This window comes from Drosophila tropicalis, unplaced genomic scaffold, assembly GCF_018151085.1.
Source record: "Drosophila tropicalis isolate 14030-0801.00 unplaced genomic scaffold, ASM1815108v1 contig_905, whole genome shotgun sequence".
NCBI classification, from domain to species: Eukaryota; Metazoa; Arthropoda; class Insecta; order Diptera; family Drosophilidae; genus Drosophila; species Drosophila tropicalis.
Genome location: NW_027173405.1, coordinates 1,021,817 through 1,045,174, shown reverse-complemented (window position 1 = coordinate 1,045,174; position 23,358 = coordinate 1,021,817). Strand labels below are relative to the sequence as shown.

Below are 23,358 nucleotides of genomic sequence, written 5' to 3'. Positions count from 1 at the left end.
TTCACCTCCAACTTTCTAAATTAACTACATTTATCTAGGGAATGCTTGCATTCATCACAAAATAAAAACTTGCTGGTTGAGCGAGTTTGTGTAACCTTTTGCGTTTGAATTTGTGATGCGAGTTTCTTTGTGCCTCATTATTTACGTTGTTGATTGTAATTTTCTTCTTGTGGAAACATATATAGTCATATATCAATTAAAAAAGTGAACTAGTTATTCTATCCGTGTTACATATAGAATTATTGTCCGTGTGTTACATAGAATTAGTGAATAATCACTATATAACTCCGATCCGACATTAAGAACTTACGGGTAGTGCTCAAAAGTGTTCAACAGTGAAAAAAAATATTTACGCCAACTGTGCGCGAAAATATCAACTGTGTGTTACAACCATTAAATCCAATTGAGGAAGAAAAACGCCAACTTGTGTGCGAACAAAAAAACAAAATCCAAAACAAAACATAACTAAAACACAGAAAATTAACAAAACAAAACTTCACTAAAACCCAGAAATTCAAAAAAAAAAAAAAAAAAATCAAAAAAGACAAAACACCACTAAAACAAAAAAAAATATCAAAGAAGCTAACATCGGCTATGCCGAAGTTTGTATACCCTTGCAGTCCTTGGTAATAATAATTTTTTACAAGCAAAGCAACGCACACATACACATACACGCTATGTAGCGTTGCGTCTGTGTGTGTATGCATGTACTCTGTTGATGACGAAAGACGTAGTAGATAGCAAGCAGCGCTGCCGGCAGAGCTGGGAGCAGAGCCGATTATTATATTGACTGTAACTTGTGTTATATTTATCCGATCACATTCAAATTTTGGGATCTGGGGTTTTATATCCAATATTATCACATATGTAAATTTCATAGCATACTCGATTTTTATGAAATTTTCATCAGAGTGCCTCAGATCAATCGGAAGAAGAGATAGGGACAAGTCCTTCATCAGAATAATGATGAACAATAAACCTTTGAGATGTGTAGTCGACTCAGGCTCTTCAATTAATATAATCTCCGAAAACTTTTTTAATTTCAAAACCTATTTAGGAGATTCCAAAACTCACATGATTGAAGGAGCAGTAGAACTAAAATAAATTATTTTCCTTGCACCCAGCAAACTTTGTCCAACAGAACAAAAATTTTATATCCATAAATTTTCAAATAAATACGACATGTAGATAGGCAGAACTTTCCTAAAAGCCTGCAAAGCACAAATAAATTATGAAGAAGAATAGGCAAAATTAGGAAACTATACATTTTATTTTAGAGATGTTGAAGAAATAAAAGAAGAACAACACATAGAAGTTTTGGACGCACCCACAGAAAGGGACCCAGAAACAAATTTTGCGATTGAAAATGAAATAATAGAAAGCAATGACTATAGACTCGACCATTTAAACAACAAAGAGACTCAAAAACTAAAAAAAAAGTCTTTTACGAATTCAGTGACATTCAGTACTGCGAAGGTGAAAATTTGACTTTCACGAGTACAATAAAGCACTCTATTCATACAAAACATGATGGACGAAATTCTCGACAAACTGGGAAAATGCCAATACTTCACCACCATTGATTTAAGGGATTTCATCAAATTCAAATGGATCCTGAATCTATTGCAAAAACAGCTTTCTCAACTAAACATGGCCATTACGAATACACACGTATGCCATTTGGTCTTAAAAACGCCCCAGCAACATTCCAAAGATGCATGAATAATCTTTTGGAAGACCTTATTTATAAGGATTGCCTTATTTTTTTGGATGACATCATTGTGTACTCCACTTCATTGGAGGAACACATACTATCACTCAGAAAGGTATTTAAAAAACTAAGAGAAGCTAATCTTAAACTCCAATTCTACAAATGCGAATTTATGAAAAAGGAAACAGCATTCCTTGGTCATATAATAACAACAGAAGAAACACACATAAAAATAACATACAAAGAAATCACCAATGCTTACGCAAGGGATATAATCATAAGATATCTTTGCGGTAATAACACTGTACTACATTTTCATAATGAACAAGATTTCCCATATTCCAACAAGCTTTTATTAATATAATACTATCGAATGCAAATACCAAAACCTCGAAATCTAGCATTAAGTTAGAGGACCTTTAAACGTTTGCACAATTTAAAGAAATAATCCTAAAACAACATAAAGAATTATTACATCCAGGAATCGAAAAAACGATTAATTTGTTTAAAGAAAAATATTATTTTCCCGATTTCAAAACCTAATTCAAAACATTATTAATGAATGCTCAGTATGCAGTATCGCAAAGATAGAAAATGGAAATACAAAATTAACTTTTGAAATAACACCAGAAACTTTTAATATCAGAGAAAAATACGTCATGGACTTTTACATGATCGACAATTTACAATTCCTTTCATGTATTGACATTTACTCCAAATTTGCAACACTTGTAAAAGTAAAGTCTAGAGATTGGTTAGAAGCCAAGAGAGCAATTATGAAAGTATTCACTGAAATGGGCAAACCAATAGAAATAAAATCAGACAAAGATTCAGCATTTCTGTGTATAGCACTAAAAAATTGGCTTCAAGAAGAAAATGTAAAATTAGAAATCACATCAAGTAAAAACGTCATTTCAGACGTAGAAAGATTCCATAAAACAGTAAATGGAAAACTCAGAATTATAAATAGTGAATATGACATTGAAGATAAAAAATCAAATTTGAAAAAATTCTCTACGTATACAACCATTAAACGAGACATAAAACAACTAACCGAACACCAGCGGACATTTTTATCTATGCAGGAACCCATGACTATAATACCCAAACAACAAAAAATACCTCAAATAAACAATTTAAATGAAGATAGACACGACTTCGAAATCGACACTAGATTTAAACAAGCACCATTAATAAAGTCAAAAACGACAAATCCATTCAAAAAGACAGGAGAAATAAATCAGTTAGACGAGAAACATTTTGAAGAAAGAAATAGAGGACAAAAAGTCACACATTACAAATCCAAATTCAAGAAGAAAAAGAAAGTTAATAAAAGCAAACACGACAATTAATTAATAAGAGGTCGACAACTCAAGATGACTTTTTTGTGCATTATGCTACTTTTAACATTAAAAACAACATGTAAACAATCTATTGACATAAATAAGCCCAGTTAAAGCACCAAACGGTTACTTAATATTTAAAACAGGAACCATGGATCTACCGACAAACTTTGAATATCATTATTTAAAAGTGAATTTAACTCTAATAGACATTATATATAACAATTTAATTTAATGCAACAAGCACAGGAACTTAAACATATAATCCATATTCAATACTTAACAGAAAAAATAAGTAGGAATATTAATGGAATACACATTGTAAAACGTAATAAACGAGGACTAATTAACGGAATTGGTTCAATATACAAATATCTCTTTGGTACTCTTGAACAGCACGAAAAAGATGAATTAGAAGAAAAAATAAATAATCTTTAAAGCAATAGCGTACAAGCAAACGAACTAAATTACGTAATAGACATTGTTAATAAAGGTTTAGAAGTAATAAACAACCTCAGGGAAGAAAAAGAAAAATCAGTAAGATTAGAAGTTCTAATCTTTAATTTTGAGCATTTCACAGAATACATTGAAGACATAGAAATGGGCATGCAGCTCACTAGACTAGGAATTTTCAACCCAAAACTTTTAAAACATAATCACTTAAGTCATGTTAATTCGGAAAAACTATTGAATACAAAAACTTCCACCTGGCTTAAACCAAATTCAAACGAGATATTTATCATTTCAAACATTCCCCAAGAAATAATAAAAACCCCTATCTTTGATCTACATCTTTATCCAGAAGAAAATCAAAATATTTTAACAGAGAATTCATACGAAAAATACTATTTTGACAACAACAATTTGTTTATTAAAAATACAAAACAAATAGAAACTAATAAATGTATAATAGGCATTCTAAATCAAATCCCAACCACTTGCAAATATACTAAAACATATAAGAATTTTCAAACTAATTACATTGAACCAAACATAGTTGTAACATCTAACTTACCAAAAACTTAACTTAATCAAAAAAGACTTAATAACATAATAAAAATTTACGATTGTGCCTTACAATTAAACGAAATATCAATAATAAATTCATTGCTTGACTATAGCCAAACCATTTATGTAACAACCAATATAACCAGGCTAGAACCTATTTCCTTTATCCATACAAATGAGATAATTAACGAACACACCAAAAATTATACTGTATTTCAAACTATTACATTAACCACTTTTGTACTTACTATAATAAGTTTGATTACATACTTAATCTATAAGTTTAAGACAATGCCACAAAAATTAATAATTAAGCATTTTCGATCAAACGACAATCGAGCTCGCACAGGAAAAATTGAAACCAATTGAAAACAATTATTGAAAAAATTGAGTCCCAAATTATAAACAAAATTGATACTTCAATCTATACAGCTGCGAATAACCCCTCGCTATATCCCAATGTATCCGCCTTAGGAGAGACTGTTTTCTTTAGGATAGGGGAGTCATATATCCAACTCCAATACCCAATAACATATAAATTTTTCGCCCCCTAAAATTCAGAACGTTAAAGTAAACATCCGTTCTTATAAACAATTGGACACTTGCAATAACAATTTTTCCCCTCAAAATGAATGCGTGTGAACGCTAACTCATAATTAACGTAAACAATTAAACACTTGCAATAAATATTGTCCCCCTAAAAACCAAAATCGTGAGAACTCTAATTCATCATCTAAATTCGGGCCAATCAAATCGCATCAATATCAATCACGCAACTAAAGGGCTCACAAATTTAGCCTATAAATATAACCATAGGACATTTTTGTAACTCAGTCTTAAGTTTTCATTCAAATAATAAAATACGTTGCTTTTAACTCACTTTATCTTCTTTTTCCTCTTTGGGAAAACCAGATATTTAATTATATAGGAAGCATATGCTGTTGCTGCTGCAGCCGCTTATGCTGCTGTATGGTGTTAACTTTAATATACTGTCAAGAATGACAAAGAGCATACAGAGACAGAGAGCATAAATAGAGAGCATGCAGAGAGAGAGCACAGAGAGAGAACGTAGAGGGAGAGTACGGGAGTCTTGTTGGAGAAGCGGCGACGATCGGACGTCTTTGGTAGAACACAATATTTATATATATAATTTTTATTATTTCCATTAGAATTAAAGCTGTGATAAATGTATTCAACAAATCGGTATCTTGAACTGAAACAAATGGGAGCAGATTTATCGCAAGATGTATCAATGATCAATGTACCAACAGAAAATCCGATAATGGAACAACAGGAGCGTGTAAACGAACCCGCAAGGTTGGAAGAAAACCATCAGCACGAGTTGAGCAACAAGCTATGGGACAAAGGATAAGTCCACTGGACTACAACAGTAATACATCGATAAAAGATGTTATAGGAATGCTTCCAATAAAAGAAGCAGTGATCGCAATACTTTTTGGTGTATGAGTGGAGAGATGCCACCATATTGTTTGCTGTACAGCACAAGAGGTGTAGCTAAAGACTGGCTGGATTCACAAAGAGTATATCAGACATGAAGTAAATTTAAGGATGAAAATGATGCGACGCAAGAGAAAGCATAACGAAACTTTAATTGAATACTTCTACTCAATGATGGCGATAGGTCGAGAACTCATATATTATCAACGGATTAAATCAGCAAGAGTCAACAAAAGCTTTACTAGCCATGAATTTATGTACATGTTCAGAATTATTTCGGTCAATGAAGAATATGAATTCTTTATCCGTATGGCAGTCATACCGTACGGCGGAATACGCATCGTCAGATACCGCAAAGACTATGGAAATTAACAATTAGAATAAGGCCAAGGGTCCAAAATGCTTTAATTGTAATAATATTGGACATATGGACAGCCAAGTGTCCGTTGGAATCGAAAAGGCCAAGATGTTCGATTTGCTCTAAGATGGGTTATGAAGAAAAGATTGCAGACTAAATCGGTCAACGGTGTCGGAAGTTGATAGTATAAAGGATAAGAAACGTCCACCAATCTTAGAGAAAATACTTGATGAAGGTCACGAATATGAGGCATTTGTAGACACTGGCAGTGACAATACATTCATGCAAAAGTCTTAGGTACCGAAGGACGCAGTTCTACAGGTTATGACCAATTCTTTCAGAGGTTTTGGAGGAGGAATTTGGAGTCAAGGGAATGCCTGTTATCGGAGATCGTTTGGGATAACAAGCGAATAAATGTATGCATCTACTTAGTTGAAGATAACGAACTTAATCATGCAGTCCTTTTAGGAACGGATATTTTATGTGCAAAGACAAAGGTCGAAACGAAGTCAACTAAAACTCCGATGGAGGTAAAATGCGAGTTTGACATCGGCGCCCGGTTGACGATCCTCAGCGCAAACAGGTGACAGAATACTTTGCCGAAGATTTTTCAAATATTGGCATGTGCAAATCAACAAAGATGGAGATCAAAGTAACAACCACGAATCCAATTGTGGGACGGCGATATCAAGTACCGTTTGCAAAAAGAGAAGCATTACGAACAGTAGTAGATGAACTCCTGAAGTTCAACATAATCCAACGAAGCACATCACCACATGCAGCATTTTGGTGCCCAAACCCAATGGAGAACATCGCTTATGTGTTGATTTCAGAGCCCTCAACTCAGTCACAGTACAACAACACTACCCGATGCCAGTCGTAGAAAAGCAATTGGCAAAGTTACCAGGAAACCATTTCTTTACAACGCTGGATATGACGTCTGGATATTATCAAATAAAATCTTTAAAAACTGTTCAAAATAAATTGTTCCCGTATTTATATATATCGAAATAGGGTACAAGGTGGGCCAAAAGAAGTCATCCGATATTGTTTTTATACCCTTGCAGAGGGTACCACAAAATTGGTCAGATGTTTGTAAAGCACAGAAGAAGACGTTTCCAACCCCATAAAGTATATATATTCTATATTAGCATGAGAATCTGAGTCGTCCGTTCGTCTGTGCAAATCAACTTCACGCCGCCATCTTAAGATCTATCGGGATGAAACTGGATATTTGAGCTACTTATAGCCCGGAGCAGATAAAGTATGAAAATTGACAGGATCGAACGACTATATCATATTGTTATAAAAGAAACATAAATTAAAAAATTTGAGTCTCTCTGTGAAATTTAATAATATAATAGTTTTGAATATAAGAAATCATAATTTCAATCAGATCGGATAAATAGAACACAAACTACAGTCAATATAAATCGACAGCACTGCAGCCAGTCTACTACGTCCTTGCTTGAAATCCACAGAGCAGCTGAGCACACGCATACGCACACAGAAGCAACGCTACATAAACTGTATGTGTATGCGTGCCAATCGCAGCATGCAGCTTGGGGAAGAAGAAGAAAAAGAAATGGAAATTACATTTGAAAGGGTTTGTCTGTGCATTGATACAAAAAAAGAATTTGGAACAAGTAAAAATATTATGGCCAAGTAAAATATTATAGTAGCCAAAATGTATGTAATAGGCATAAGGAAACTCTTCTGACCCTAGAAAGTATCCGCATCAACATCTACCTCCGCTTTCGCCCCCGCAATTTAAACAAAAATGTTTTGCCAAAGACTATACTAGTTACAGACATCCAATTTTGTACAATTATTTAAAGTTTTAGCGCAAAAGAAGTCATCCGATATTGTTTGGCTCTTATTTTCTTTCTATATGAAAAACTTCGATTCTGTTTTTTGATTATGTTTATTTATTGGATATATATATATTCTTTATTATATTACAGTGAAATAAAATACAGTAAGGCAGCCCTTGCTAGATGATGAAAGAAAAAAAAGAGTTTAAACTAATTTTTCCCCTTTCCGGTTCCCAATAAAAGAAACGCAAATTCTATTTTAAGAAAAAAATATTTATAAATAATATATATATTTGGCATTATACGATTTTATGTTTTTTTGAATGTATTTTTCGCGTTATCAGTTTTAATATGCCCCTCGTACCATATCTTTAATCGAATTGATATGTCTACAAATGTTGGACGTTTTACAGATTGTTCATGCCAGCATTCAATCATTAAAGAATATACTGCAGTTGGACAAGCTTCCGGACACGGAAGTAGCTGCCTTGAGCGAATTAAATTTATGACTTCTTGATTGCTAAAACCACAATACGGCTGAAATATATTGCCAAACAATTTATGTTAATAAAATCATTGACAAGGAAAATTTACGAATATAAAAATTTTATAGTTAAATCATGGAAACATCGAAGGTTAAAAATTAATGCAAAATCCGATTTTATTACCTGCACTCCATAACTATATATTTCCCAAAGAACAACTCCAAATGACCATATGTCACTCTCAGTCGTGAATTTCCCGTAAAGAATAGACTCCGAAGGCATCCAACGCACAGGAAGCAGGGATTTCGATTGAACTCTATAAAATTTGAGTATTAGAAAGTTCTCATTAATTATTAAATTTCAGGAAACGAATACATACCTATAATAGTCAGAGCTGTAAATGTCTCGGGATAGTCCAAAGTCTGAAATTTTTACAACTAAGCCATCGTTTACTAAACAATTACGAGCGGCTAAGTCCCTATGTACATAATGATGAGCTGACAGATACTCCATGCCCTCACTGATTTGCATAGCTGCTTTTAGGAATTCTAATTGTAATAGTGATTTACCTTCACTAGGAGAGTTTGATATTAAAAATTCGTGTAAGTCACCATTAGACATATATTCAAAAAGCATACAATAGGGTTCTTTGTTCAAAACAACTCCTAAAATACAAACAATGTTTTGATGTTTTAAATCTGATATAAGCTCGATTTCTCTTTTAAAATCCTGTTGAGTTTTGATTGAAGCATTCTCCTTTAAAGCTTTTATCGCGACTGTTACAATAGATTTGTTTGGCTGAGTCAGTTGTCCTTTAAATACCTTACCTAAAAATAAAATATTTTATTGGAACCATTAATCCCGAGTTTATAAATTCTTACCAAAAGCTCCCTCCCCCAATTCTTCAAAAAACTCAACATCTTGTAAGGTGAACTGCGGGATTCGTAACAGCGAGTTTCTTTCTATGTTTTTTGAATTATGAGCCGTATGATCAAAAGTAATACCTAAACTCGCTCTTCCCATATCCAGATTGGAACTAAGCTGTGAATTCCCATATATATTTTTATCTGCGCTAGGAGTATTGATCTAAAATAAAAATATAAAAACAAATTGTATGTTTTGTTAACAGCTTTTTGTACCACTTAATAAAGCGCAACCTACATTTTGTATGTTTGTCATTCCATTGCGGGCATGAGTATTTCTCTTCAAAACTATGGCAAGTAAAATAATAATGAAGATAGCAGCGATACCGGCTCCAGTTACAATGATAATTGTAAACCAAACTTTGTCAGCACATTTTGATATATTACAGACTTCAATGGCTCGATCCGCAGAGTCTTTCACAAAACACCAAGGTTTATTTTTTACTTTTCCAGGATTTCTAAATAATAACATAATGGTATTAGCGTAACAAATTTCAATAAAAACTGCAAAATGTTTAACAGCTTATGCTGTCAATTGGCATCTTGCAGTAAGGAAAATGCATATAAAAGAGTTGATACTGACTTTGTTCCTTATTTCATTGGTTTCAAATTATTAGTATTATCCTTCCCAATATATAAACTTACGCAATCAAACATACTAAAAATTTGTGGTAATATCTTACAACTCGTTTACCACTATCCAATATAATGGAAGTGCGCAAAGATTATAATAATTCCGAAATCTCGCATCGTATCGTCCAGTCTTCCAGGATAAACTCAACTTTTTGGAACCATGGCTGCGCAGATGGAACTTCTCAGTCAACACGGAGCATATGACTTTCGCCACTTGCAGGCGCAAGTGCCCTCCAGTCAGCAATGGGACGTTTCTCCCGAATAGGAATAAGGTGAAGTAGCTAATCCTTACCCGTACCCGTTAAACACCTGAAAAGCTCACATCAAGGCCAAGAAAACTCAGCTAAACTTAAAGCTCTCTAAAAATGAGTGGTTACTTGGCAGGAGATGTGAGCTCAGCACGTGAAACAATTGCTGCTCTACAAGGCCATTCTAAAGCCTGTATGGACTTATGGCATACAACTCTGGGGCACAGCGTCTAACTCAAATTCTGCAGCGATTCTAGAACAAGATTCTACGCAGTATTTTTGAAGCGCCTCCTAACGTGCTTCACTCAGTCATCCACAGAGACCTTAACATTCCGTCAATTAAGAGCAATACCCGGAGGTATGGTATTTGGTAACTCACCAGGCTAGAAACCCATGACTAGCACTAGCACTAAAACTGCTGGTCGATAGCATGTAGACTAGACGTCTGAAGCACCCACTTGACCTGCCACATTTTTGGCAATATTTCCTTATAGCACTTTTAGGATGGATTGCAAATAAAAATAAAAAATAACTATCAATATGCCAAATTTAATTGCGTAATACAACAAAATCCTTTAAGAAGAATTAATAATAAAATAATATTAGTACTCATTTCAGTAAGGACAGGAAAAGAAAAGACGGTATAAGTTTCATTTTCGCTGTTATTTTTTGTTCAAAAATATTTCGATATAAATTGCACCCTAATTATTATACATTTGTTTTGGATTCTATATAAAATGAAGTAAGTAATTGCTCTCGCCGGCTCGGTATATCATGTAGGTTTCATATCTCAAATTTCGAATTCAAATGTATGCCTATTAAATTGTTACCTCATAGCATATGATATCTCACTCTACATGCACACGAGCACTTTAATGCCGCCTAGAGAGTCAACACCGCCTTTTAGACACTGCTCTCCGTACTATACCAGTATAAATTCTTTTGTTATTTATTTATTTATTTACGTCAACTAACACAGCGAAGAAATCTTAAGCTAAAAAACTGATAACAATTGATTGAAGAAACACACATCCCGAACCCGGTGTTGGTGTTTTATTTGCAAAAGGCGCCAGCTTTGCCCCGATTGACAGTTGATTGAGTTGCAAGTAATGGTTTACGCAAGTTATAATCAGCGGTTTCGTTGTGGATTATTTAAAAGTGGAGAGGGAAGTGAAGTAATAAAGAGATAAGGAGAGATAAAGTGAGAAATTTCGTTAAAAGGTTGGCAAAGAAAGCGAAAAATTTCGTCTAGAGAGTAGTTAGTGAGACATCTACTAAGGGGAATGGGAAACTTCTGGTCCGACGTGAGAAAACACTGTAATATAGAGTAGTAGATAAGTAGAAATGACTTCACCGTTGATTAGTTTATAAAAACAAAAGAATGCCAAAAACGAGCTTAAGTTGCACAATGAAGAAAGATTACTTGAAAGAAGTCTGTCAGAATAAGAAGAATTAAGACCGCGTAACGTGAACTTGAAGAATTGCTTCTGAACCGATTCGATACTACGCTAGTGAACATCATATTGAGGTTGCCACACTGGCGAGCAATATTCTAGAATAGGGCGAACTAACTAACTAAAGTGTATAAAACCTTTGTTACTTAGGGGACATCAAATTCTTTGGCCCAGAATGCATCGAGATCAGAGTGCAAGTACTGTTGGAAAAAAGGATTATTATAGGAATAACAAATCTTGACGTCATCCGCAAACATGAGCACGCATGAATGAGCCAAGGCCAAGGGCGAATCATTTATAAACATGGTAAATAACAGTGGGAGGGACTGTTTTTGGGGACACCTGAGGTAACTTCAACAGTTTTAGATATTGAGGAACGGAAAGACACCTTTCGGGTTCTGCCAATAAGAAACGATTTTAACCAAGCCAAGAATTTTGGGGGAAAGCCCATAATGTTAAGTTTCGTAAGAAGCAGAGAAGGATCAATATACAAATAATATCAGTTTGACACTTGTTGCGGAAGCCATGGTAAACAAGGGTAATCAATTCTAAAAGATAGAGATAATACAGTTTTCAGTAATAATAGGAAAAAACATACAATGTAAGCGTGGGATTAAGAAGGGATAGGATTTTATATTTTAGCAAACAGATCTGCAATATCAAAATCATTATTAGCTGTCTGGTTATTAGGTCTGAAGGTGGAAGGTAGTAGGTTAGACCGTCGTTTAGAATTAACAAAATTGTAAAATTTTTTGGGGGGTTCTGATAGAATTCAACCCCACAGCTCACGACATAATTATTGTAGCATTGAGTATTTAAGATACAAAATTGATATTTCGGCATTGAGTGTTTAAGATACAAATTTGAGATTTCGGTACACAATAATTTGGAGCGCATTTATCAATTAGAGAATTACATAAGAGCACAGTAGAAGAAATTCACTGCACAATCTTTGTCACAGCACTCAAATAGAAATGACCAATCAAACATTTTCGACAAAAAAATGGGATGTTATTTAATGAATTAGTAACGAAATTTAAAAAAATATTAATTTTCAATGGTAGGGTGATAAGGATGTGTCGTTTACAATCCTATTCAGGCTGCCAGAGAGCAACAGTAAGCTTCCCAACTACGGCGGTTAGCGACATCCTTCAAGCTGAAATGTCTGCCCCATCCGCCTACTTCAAAAATGTGCCTAAAATTCCTTAAATACGGCACATCGCGTCCAAATATCCTAGCAAAATAAGCCGATCTGGCCTCTGTATGAGATGTGGCAATTCGGAATACAAGATAAAAGAGTGCAATAATAGCCCTTACTGTTGCCACTGTGTTGCCAGTGGAAATGCCGATTACAAGCACACGGCAGGCAGTCAGAAGTCCCCGTACGGTCCGAAAGCGGCGTCAACATCAACAAACCAATAACACTGTGATAGTTTTTTCAAAAAAAAAAAAAAAAAAACATGGCAAAATTCGATGGTTTCACCCTATTTCGGGTCCTGCGAATCGAACTGCATCATTAGTTTTTTAAGTTATCACGATGGTTTCATACAACATTTTTTGCGGAACTTTTTCATCGAAGTTGCCATTTTTTCGAAAAGGATGTTTTTTTCATTTGCTTTTAATTTCTAAAATATTCATACAAATATTGGGAAGACATTTAGCCTCTAAATCCGTCCGTTCCCGAGCATTGGGACAAAATGTAAAAAAAAATCGAATCTTGACCAAATTTTTTTTATGTTTTCTTTCTCGCATTTTGCTAAAATTGATATTATTCCATTTGAAGCTTGATCATTATATGAGAATTTATTTTGCTCAATGGCAGCAGAAGAGACACCAGACCTACCTAATTTAGGATTTATAATATAACCACATAATCAAATTGAATTTTTTTTTAGATATGTTAACAAAATTAAACTAACTGTAGTTCTTTAGTTTTTGAAAAATATTTATACAGTCGGTATAATAACTGCATATAAATTGTTTGACAACAATAGTAGTTGTCAAGGGCGTAGCCTGGATTGAGCCTGGATTGAGCACGGGGGAGGGGGGAGGGGGAGGGATTCATTTAAATCAATTTACTTAAAGTACTCAAGTACTTACTTTACTTGATAATGCATTAAAAAAGTTATGTTAAGAGAAAAAAATGTTACCCCTTACCCTTACCCCTTACCCTTACCCCTTACCCTTACCCCTTACCCTTACCCCTTACCCTTACCCCTAACCCTTACCCCTTACCCTTACCCCTTACCCTTACCCCTTACCCCTTACCCTTACCCTTACCCCTTACCCTTACCCCTTACCCTTACCCCTTACCCCTTACCTTTACCCCTTACAACAATTACCTCTACTGATCGTGTAAGCATAGATGTTAATCGTAATTTTGACTTGCGAACAAGTGTCCCACAAGTTTTGCCGGATTTTGCTACGTGTGTGGAAAATTTACGAGCCCACTATGCAATAACAATTTGCAAAATCGGTCGAAAAGGTTGCGCCCAAAAATGGGTTTCGGCATTCCAATGATTTAGATAGATTCACAATGGCATCATACAGATAATTGCTACGCATGCCAGAATAAACTCGCAAAACTAAAGAAGAGTTTTATGGTCTATAAAAGTGTTCAATCTGCACAGTACCTCATTCGGAGTATATTACAATTACAAAGATGTCAAAGCCCAACAGAAAGGTATACTTCGCCAACATTTGTCACCGAACCTGAAGAGTTACTTTCAACGTAGTAAATGCTTTCGGAGTTACCTCCACAGATTCCGACATGCTGCAAGCCCAGCGTGCCTATAGTGCGACAACGGAGAAGAAAGGACAGCTGAACACATTCTGTTCAGGTGTGGCCGCTTCGACACTCACAGAAGAAATCTGCTGGTGGTACTTGGGTTGCAAGCGTCAGCAACAAACCTGGTACCGCTAATCATCCAAGTTCGCAGCGGTCAATATGGCCGAGCTCCGCAGAGAATAACAACTGGCAAACAGAACCCGATAAGAGGACGTGCGGTGGAGGCAAGACCGTGTGAAGCATTGGCAGTCCCACACGATGTTCCCTCTCCGCAACTCCAAATCTTCCTAAATCTATTGTAAATTCTTCTTTCTATCTTTTCCAAAATAAATATTGGACATATCTGTATACTTGCACGGATATGGACTCGGCCATTTCTGTCTTCTATAAAACTCTTGAGTCGTTCTTTGATGTTTGTGTCCCGCGTGTGACTCTAGGATGGTCTGATAGACCTGCTTGGTTCTCACGTGAGTTATGTAACTTGAAGAACGTAAAATCGAGATGTTATAAAAGATTTAAAAAATCCGGTAAAGCATCGGATTTTTCCCTATACGTAGTTGCTCGATCAAATTTTATGGTGCTGAATTCACAGTGCTATAAGGATTATCTTCAGCGATGTAAACTCAGGTTTTCTCGCGATCCTAAGCAATTTTATAAATTTGTAAATGTTAAACGTAAGACATCGGTGCACCCGTCTTACTTGTCTTTCGAAAACAATAAAGCTGACAATGATCAGGCAATTGCCGACATGTTTGCTGATTTTTTCAAAACAACTTATTGCTCTTCGATTTATCAAGCAAATCCTCCTTATCCTCATCACTTGCAATCGTCTAATTGCATTTTAGACCCTGTGTTTGATGAAAGTTCGGTTCTTAGCGTGCTCAGTTCCGTCAAACCAATATATGCACCTGGCCCTGATGGAATACCAGGCTGCGTATTAAGGTTTTGCGCGGAGGCCCTATGTAAGCCAATACTTAAGTTGTTTACACTGTCTGTCACATCTTCCGCCTTCCCGCCTATCTGGAAGGAATCATATATTATTCCTCTTCATAAAAAGGGGAAGAAGTCCGAAGCCTCCAATTATAGGGGTATTTCTAAATTGTCTGCCATACCCAAAGCATTTGAGAAAATAATAACATCTCAATTGCAGCATTTCTGTAGTTCAATCATTTCGTCATCCCAACATGGGTTTAAAAAACGTAGATCGACAACTACTAACCTATTAGAATTTACATCTCACTCAATCAAAGGGTTCAAGACTGCCGTGCAAACTGACGTCATTTATACTGACTTCAGCAAGGCCTTTGACTCCGTTAATCATACTCTGCTTCTATATAAATTAAAAGCACTTGGCATCCCCAGCCTTTTGCTAGATTGGATTCTTCAATATCTTTCTAAGCGTACACAAAAGGTCCTCTTTAAGTCTTCATTTTCTAAGACCATCCAAGTGACCTCTGGAGTACCTCAGGGTAGTCATTTGGGTCCATTGCTATTCACTCTTTTTATAAATGATCTTCCATTGGTAGTGTCACATTCTCGGGTGCTTATGTACGCGGATGATGTCAAGCTTTACCTCAGTTTTAAAGAGATATCATCTTCTAGCCTACTTCAATCGGATCTTAATGATCTTCAGAGTTGGTGTGAAACAAACCTATTAAACCTTAACGGCTCTAAATGTAAAGTTATGTCTTTTTATAGATGCACTCCATACTTAGCAACTTATTATCTTAACGACACTGCCTTAGAGCGGTTAGATATTATCAATGACTTAGGTGTTCTTATGGACCATAAATTAACTTTTAATCCTCATATTTCTGCTACAGTTAGTAAAGCTATGAATGTTCTTGGGTTTGTGAAACGATGGTCAAAAGAGTTTGACGATCCGTACACAACCAAAATTCTGTATACTTCTTTAATCCGTCCTATCTTAGAGTACGGATCTTGCATATGGTCACCTCAATATGAGACGCACCAAAGTAAAATTGAATCTGTTCAAAAGCAATTTCTGCTTTTTGCTCTTCGCGGTCTAAATTGGGATCGCAATGTCAATTTGCCATCATACTCCAGTAGGCTTCTTTTAATCAATCTTCCTTCTTTAATTAATCGTAGAGTAATGCTTGGTGCTATCTTTATTCATAAACTTTTAATAGGTGAAATAGACTCTCCTGAGCTATTGAACCAGTTAAACCTATCTGTACCCCGTAGATCTACTAGAAATTTTATTCCTCTATCCTTAAAACACTGTAGTTCTAACTATTCTTTGCATGAACCTTTTCGAGTCCTATGTTCTGATTACAATCTTCTGTATCCCGTAATTAGATCAGAAGCCTCTCTTTCCCTTGTGAAAACTTCTATTTTAGCACATTTAGCTCGTAATTAGCTGTAGTTAATCATATTTTTAATTGTTTGTCCGTTTTATTTGTATTTGTCCACGCGATCGTGCCGTCCGATATGCGGCTGCGCCCCACGTTCGGTCGGGCGGGAGGTGGACAGCGCTCTGCTTGGGCTCGCGCGAAACAGGCTATGTCCTGGTGTCGTATGGGCCACTTGAACGTACTTCGCATTGTACGCGTCAACGTCCAGACAATTTGTCACCGAACCTGAAGAGTTACTTTCAATGTATGATCCATCCCAAATCGATAAAACTTGTCAACATCTCTAGATATACCAAGCTCGATTATATACGATGGTAAGACAACTAAAATGGTCACAAAGTCAAGCGAACTCTTTAGCACATCATTTACGATCTGTTAACATTTTGTCTAAGGATGTAAAAGTGTACGGGTATAGGAAGAGACTTTTGGACTTTTTCGAAATTAACGGCAATAATACGTTTGCATACTGCAAAAATATCGTTGGGTTAATGGAACATATGAATTGCACGTACAAACTAAAGGAGTGGCGATTGTTTATCGATTCAATGAAACTAATTTTGGATTGTGTTCAGTATAGAAAACATCAATGGAAAATATGTACTGACCTAAAAGTTGTTGCTCTACTCACTGGCTTGCAAGCGGGTTATACGAAAAACATGTACATACTTCATTTGTCATTGGGATACCAGATTATACCGACTGTATAAATATTTTTCAAAAACTAAAGAACTACAGTTAGTTTAATTTTGTTAACATATCTAAAAAAAAATTCAATTTGATAATGTGGTGTATCTTCTGCTGCCATTGAGCAAAATAAATTCTCATATAATGATCAAGCTTCAAATGGAATAATATCAATTTTAGCAAAATGCGAGAAAGAAAACATAAAAAAATTTGGTCAAGATTCGATTTTTTTAAATTTTGTCCCAATGCTCGGGAACGGACGGAATGAATATTTTAGAAATTAGAAGCAAATGAAAAAAACATCCTTTTCGAAAAAATGGCAACTTCGATGAAAAACTTCCGCAAAAAATGTTGTATGAAACCATCGTGATAACTTAAAAAACTAATGATGCAGTTCGATTCGCAGGACCCGAAATAGGGTGAAACCACATCGGAACGCAATCGCTGGCAATAAATGGAAAAGCGGATCAAAAGAATACTGCCTAATAACGACATTAGATGTTAAAAATGCTTTTCACACGCCAAGATGGTCCTGCATACTAGGGGCTCTGTATGGTGAAACTTACGATGGAGAAAAACATTACAGCAATACCGGAGGAGTTCCACAGGGCTCTGTTATGGGGCCGCTACACTGGAATATAATGTACAACGGAGTGCTAAGCCTGAATATGCCCGAAGGAGTTGAGACCGTTGGCTTTGCCGACGACATCTGCGTCGGAAGTTATTTGGTCGAATGAGATTTTTCCGTCGAAAACAGTAGAGACTGCAACATTACAGGCCGGCACCACGCAAATAACCAGCGAAAGCTCCATCAAGTACCTAGGCATACTAATCGATTCTAGGTTAACATTCAAAGACCACCTCAATGCAACAGCAAAGAAAGCGAGGGCTAACTGCGCTGCTTTATCGCGCCTGATGTGCAACACAAAGGGTCCCACACAGATCCGCAGATTGCTGTTTCACGGGGTCACAAAAGCCATAATGCTTTACGACGCTCCGTTCTGGCCGATAGCCATAAAATCTTGCGCACGGGAGATGGAATCCACCTATAGGCTCAGTGCGCTCGGAGTCTGCTCCGGTTTCTAAACACCTGTTCATCAAGCTAAAAGATACGAGCATTTCTCAAATCGAAAGAACTGCAATCCGCAAGAGGGAGCGCAGCAGATGTATTTCTAGATGCCAGGCGCTGTGGGACGATTCTGAAAAAGGCAGATGGACTCACAGACTTATTCATAATCTGGAAGCATGGCTGAATAGTGGACACGGCGAAGTCAACTTTAACCTGAAACAGCTTCTGAGCGGCTTTCGGAGTTACCTCCACAGATTCCGACATGCTGCAAGCCCAGCGTGCCTATAGTGCGACAACGGAGAAGAAAAGACAGCTGAACACATTCTGTTCAGGTGTGGCCGCTTCGACACTCACAGAAGAAATCTGCTGGTGGTACTTGGGTTGCAAGCGTCAGCAACAAACCTGGTACCGCTAATCATCCAAGTTCGCAGCGGTCAATATGGCCGAGCTCCGCAGAGAATAACAACTGGCAAACAGAACCCGATAAGAGGACGTGCGGTGGAGGCAAGACCGTGTGAAGCATTGGCAGTCCCACACGATGTTCCCTCTCCGCAACTCCAAATCTTCCTAAATCTATTGTAAATTCTTCTTTCTATCTTTTCCAAAATAAATAAATTAAAAAAAAAAAACTATGGCCACCTCCGCTCTTATAATTCGGATAGTAAAACACATATAAATATATTTGGCATGTTTCTAGTCCAAGTTTAATAACATTTTTTGGGTTTGGTAGAAATAAATAAAATTAATAAGTCTGTCGAATTTTATTTCGCTACATCGACACGGCTGACAATGCTGATTCTGTCAATGTAAAAAAAGAAACAGATACAATTTTGGCTCCATTAATTAATCACGTGAAGTAAATTTTCGAAGGCGGAGGGGACTTGACAAAATTTTTACATATTTAAAATCTGTGAGATTTCTAAATGATCAATCACCAAATTTGATGACTGTAGGTGTAGCCAAAATTTTAAAAAACTCGATCACTAGACGTACTAAATACACGAGTAAACATTGCAAAATTGCTAGCTTTCATAGTCTTCAAAATTTAGGTGTTCATATGGGCAGATAAATGGACGAACATGTTTGGATCGACACAACTCGGCTGTTTCTGTTTCTGTTTCGTTGAATTTAATACTATTTTTAATAATAGTCGATTGCAATATTTAAAATACTTAATATTATTAATAAAATAATAATTTTACGTTTTACCAACATACCTGCAGTAATTTTGACCAATAAGTTCAGGAAAGTCAGATATTTCTTTCATTAACCGAGACCATCTTAAACAAGGTTTTCCACTTTGTGAGATGTTTGTTATTCCCCTGTAGCTTGAACCATCTTCCCAATAACAATTTTTGTTTACGTCCACATCTATGGTTATTCCTAAGGACAAACAATCTTTATGCTGTGGAAGCTTTTGGCAGTCTTCCACTCCAACTACTCCAATAACAGGATGTCTTTTTGCTATAGCATATTCCTTTTGACAAAGTTCATTTTCTAAAAGTTCACACTCTTCACGACAGATGCGTTTTAAATTTTCGGATTCTTTGGTAGGTGGATAGTTACTCGATATATCAGTGTTGAAAATATCTTCTTGAGTTATGCTTGATTTTCGTTTCAGAAACATATTAATATTTTTTGAGTCTTTAGCTGTAAATCGTCTTGGACGAAACATTGCAAAACTTATGTTTTTGAACTGATCATTTTTCATGGCTACCTTTGCAAAATATAATAAATTCGTTCTTTCTGGCGTTCTACATATAGGTAAGGAGCTATAGCATAAGCTTGGTAGTGCATATGTTCGGCAGTTTGAATTCATATCTCTGAAAATAAAATGTTTTAAAATGTTTTTTCTATGATAAACATTATAATAAATATATATGTACCTTATTTGTATAAAATATCAAAGAAGCTAACTTCGGCTTTGGCGAAGTTTAAATACCCTTGCAATTCATCAATATAAAAGCAAAACCTTCAAAGTACCTTTTTTCGCTCTACTCGCAACTTATTTTTGTTCTTCTTCTTCCATTTCCTTCGCAAACGATTTGTAAGTGTGCATGCCTATGCATACGTCAGCGATCGGCATGCATAAACATATATTTTATGTAGATCTACATAGAGTGGTGGTCAGCGGGTTAGCCCCTTTTTGTTTTCTTGACTTTAAATTTGATTTTCTCGGATCCCAAGAAATTTAATGAAGAAATTTTTTGGATATATATTTGTTGGTTATTGCATTTAGATGACGACACGTAATTATTGTCATGCCAGCTTTCGACGTTTTTTTTACAGGTGCGTTGGAACAAAAAGACCCCCCCAAATTTTTGACAATAGTTTAGCCCGGTCATTCCAAAATCTTTAATATTATAGTTAGACATGTGTATTCTTTAAAAAAGTTGTAGATCTAGGTAATTTAAGATAAACTGCATACCAAATTTTCATTTTAGCCCCAGTATTTGTTTTGGGGCCCATCAAAATTTCGGGATTTCGTATGTATGTCCCGTCAAATGATACATGTTTCATAAAAATCCGACAAAAATTAGATAGATTTCATCGCCCATACTTAAAAAAAAAAACAGATAAGCAAAATTTCCTATACATGCGTGCAAAGAAAGAGATGGAAGATGTATGTATGTATGTATACTAACTCGAGTTGTGGCTGAGTGTGCTCTGCTGATTTCGAGCAGAGCCGACTTATATTAACTGTGACTTGTGTTGTATTCATTTGATTTAGTTGAGTTTTGGGATCTGATGTTTTATTTCAAAATCTATTACATTAGTCAATTTCAAAAGTAAAGTCCTTCTAGTGAAGTAAAGTCCTTCTATTTTCGGTATATCACTATATGATATAGTTGTCCGATCCGATTTTTATACTTGTATTCACAAAAGTAATAAAAAGAAAAAAAAAAAAATTGCATCGCGCTAGCGTTTAAGATTGACGAGTAAAACGAATACGCACCGACAGACAGACGGACATGGCTACTGAACAACGAGGACCCGGGTTCGAATCCCAGGCTAGTGTACTGATGTAGTTTTCGTCTAAGCCGAACGCCTTAGTTGCCAGTGCTTGTAAAATATAGTTAGATTGATAGTTTACAACTACATCCTATACTTATAATAATAATAATAATAATAATATTTCACATAATAATAATAATATAATACATAATATAATAATAATATACATATGTACATATGTACATATGTATATCTTTAAACATTAGACTTACTTTGAATCCTTTATTACCCTATAGGCGGCCCTCAATCGCTCCTCTAATTCAACCATGGTCAGATTTGGAGATATAAAAACGTATGCATTGCTTAAAAACTCTTGACATATTGTACCATTATAAAGGTGGCAAATTCCTGACGATTGAAATCTGTAAAAACAATGTGCACTGTACATATCAACTTTTCTTTTAGAAATACATACACACATGACGAACTAAATTATTGGCACAGCAAGTTTTTTGAACTTTTTGGCAATTTTTCAAGACTTTTAAGAAGTAAAATTAATAAAACAAAAAATTAACCAAATGGAACAAAGTATTTATTAAATGAATTCATAATTTTTTTTCCATTATCTTAAACGTAGGATTAACTAAAGTTAAGTAACTAAAACAACTTGTCAATTTCATTGAACAAAATTATTGGCACATCCAAGGCAAAAACGTAAAATAAAAATATAAAATATGTACATACATATGTAACCTACATATGTATGTACATATGTATGTACATACATGCACATGCATACTTATTTATATATAAAAAACTTACTCGTAAATCTGCGATTTAGCTTTATGGCCAAGTACATTTTTTTCTTTGCAATATAGTAAAATATATAATATAAATAAATTTTAACGTGTACTTAAAGTACATTTTTATTTTTAATCCTTGGCGACTCAAAGCAACTAATGTTTTGTCAACTGTAATTTATAAACGGGATGATTTCTGCACTATATCTAATGCATTTTCATCCCTGTTCTATGCTTGAAATACGCATGCTCAAAATTTATGTATGTATATGTACATATGTATGTACATACATGTATGTAAGTATACTTGTCCTTAGCGTTTACACTTTAACCCTCACGAAAAAACTCATTGTATGTACAGTATGTCCAATAATTGTTTGCAAAATGAAAAAAGTCACATATGTACACACATATGTCAATGCGTAAATGGACGTGTCGATATATTGTCCCCCGGTTTAAGCGATTGTACAAAACTGAATATGTCGAAGGATTTCCTTCTTTTTCCTTTAAAAGAAAACTAAACCTAAGTACATATGTATGTATATGTATGTACCCTTCAGTACAAAATGTCGCCGGCGACAAAATCGCCACATATTCCGAACTACTGACGTCGACAGAAAAAATTCTGCCAGCGCATTTCATGCTGAGGTTAGCCGAAGGCACCCGAACGAGCTAATGTCGTCATTGTACATACATATGTATATATATATTTCTCATTTGAAAAAAAAAATTGGAAGAAGTAAATCATGATGATTTTTGTCCACGCCACTTCACTTCGTTCGTCAGTGTATTGTTGTTATTGTTTTTTCCAATCTGCGCGCGTCGCTTTGTACTTTTCGTTTCTTTGTTCATTCGCGATTGAATTTCGTAGGGACAGGAACTGTTGAAATTTTTCAAATTCAGTGTATACAGTAATAAAGGTAAGTGTTATTAAAATATGTATTATGAAGTTTTCATTCCCTAATCAATTTTGTTCTTTTTAGAATCCATCCAAAATCCGATTGCGGATGAGCCGGCGGAGAATGTGCTAAGACATTGGTTGGCACAAGCCAAAAGAAGTAATGTAATAAAAACTTAAGAAAAATGTAAATATACATAAATATTTAAATTTAAAGCGGCGATATTCCATCGACAATGTCGCCGCAATGTCGATTGTAAATCCGAGGTATAATTTTGCTGGGATATTCTATCGACAATGTCGCCGCAATGTCGATTGTAAATCCGAGGTATAATTTCGCTGGGACATTGCGTC

The 23,358-nt window shown here is 35.4% G+C and overlaps 2 protein-coding genes across 3 annotated transcripts in view; one reads left to right on the top strand and one right to left on the bottom strand.

Annotated features, from left to right (window-relative positions):
• Nucleotides 1-23,358, top strand: part of LOC137586136 (calcineurin-binding protein cabin-1-like) — a 1,431,569-nt gene that overhangs the window by 1,146,248 nt on the left and 261,963 nt on the right. The window lies entirely within an intron of this gene.
• Ror (Tyrosine-protein kinase transmembrane receptor Ror) lies at nucleotides 7,966-22,291 on the bottom strand. Of its 2 annotated transcripts, none has more exons than XM_068302143.1 (8): nucleotides 22,129-22,291; nucleotides 21,579-21,728; nucleotides 19,569-20,174; nucleotides 9,339-9,558; nucleotides 9,059-9,263; nucleotides 8,557-9,004; nucleotides 8,361-8,493; nucleotides 7,966-8,229 (listed from the first exon to the last, which is right to left on the bottom strand). In XM_068302143.1, exons 2-8 carry the CDS (start codon nucleotides 21,632-21,634, stop codon nucleotides 8,002-8,004), a joined length of 1,896 nt encoding a protein of 631 aa, XP_068158244.1. In that variant the 5' UTR covers nucleotides 21,635-21,728; nucleotides 22,129-22,291; the 3' UTR covers nucleotides 7,966-8,001. The 2 variants fall into 2 exon arrangements, with proteins under 2 accessions (XP_068158244.1, XP_068158245.1); XM_068302144.1 differs by lacking the exon at nucleotides 22,129-22,291 and adding an exon at nucleotides 21,782-21,924.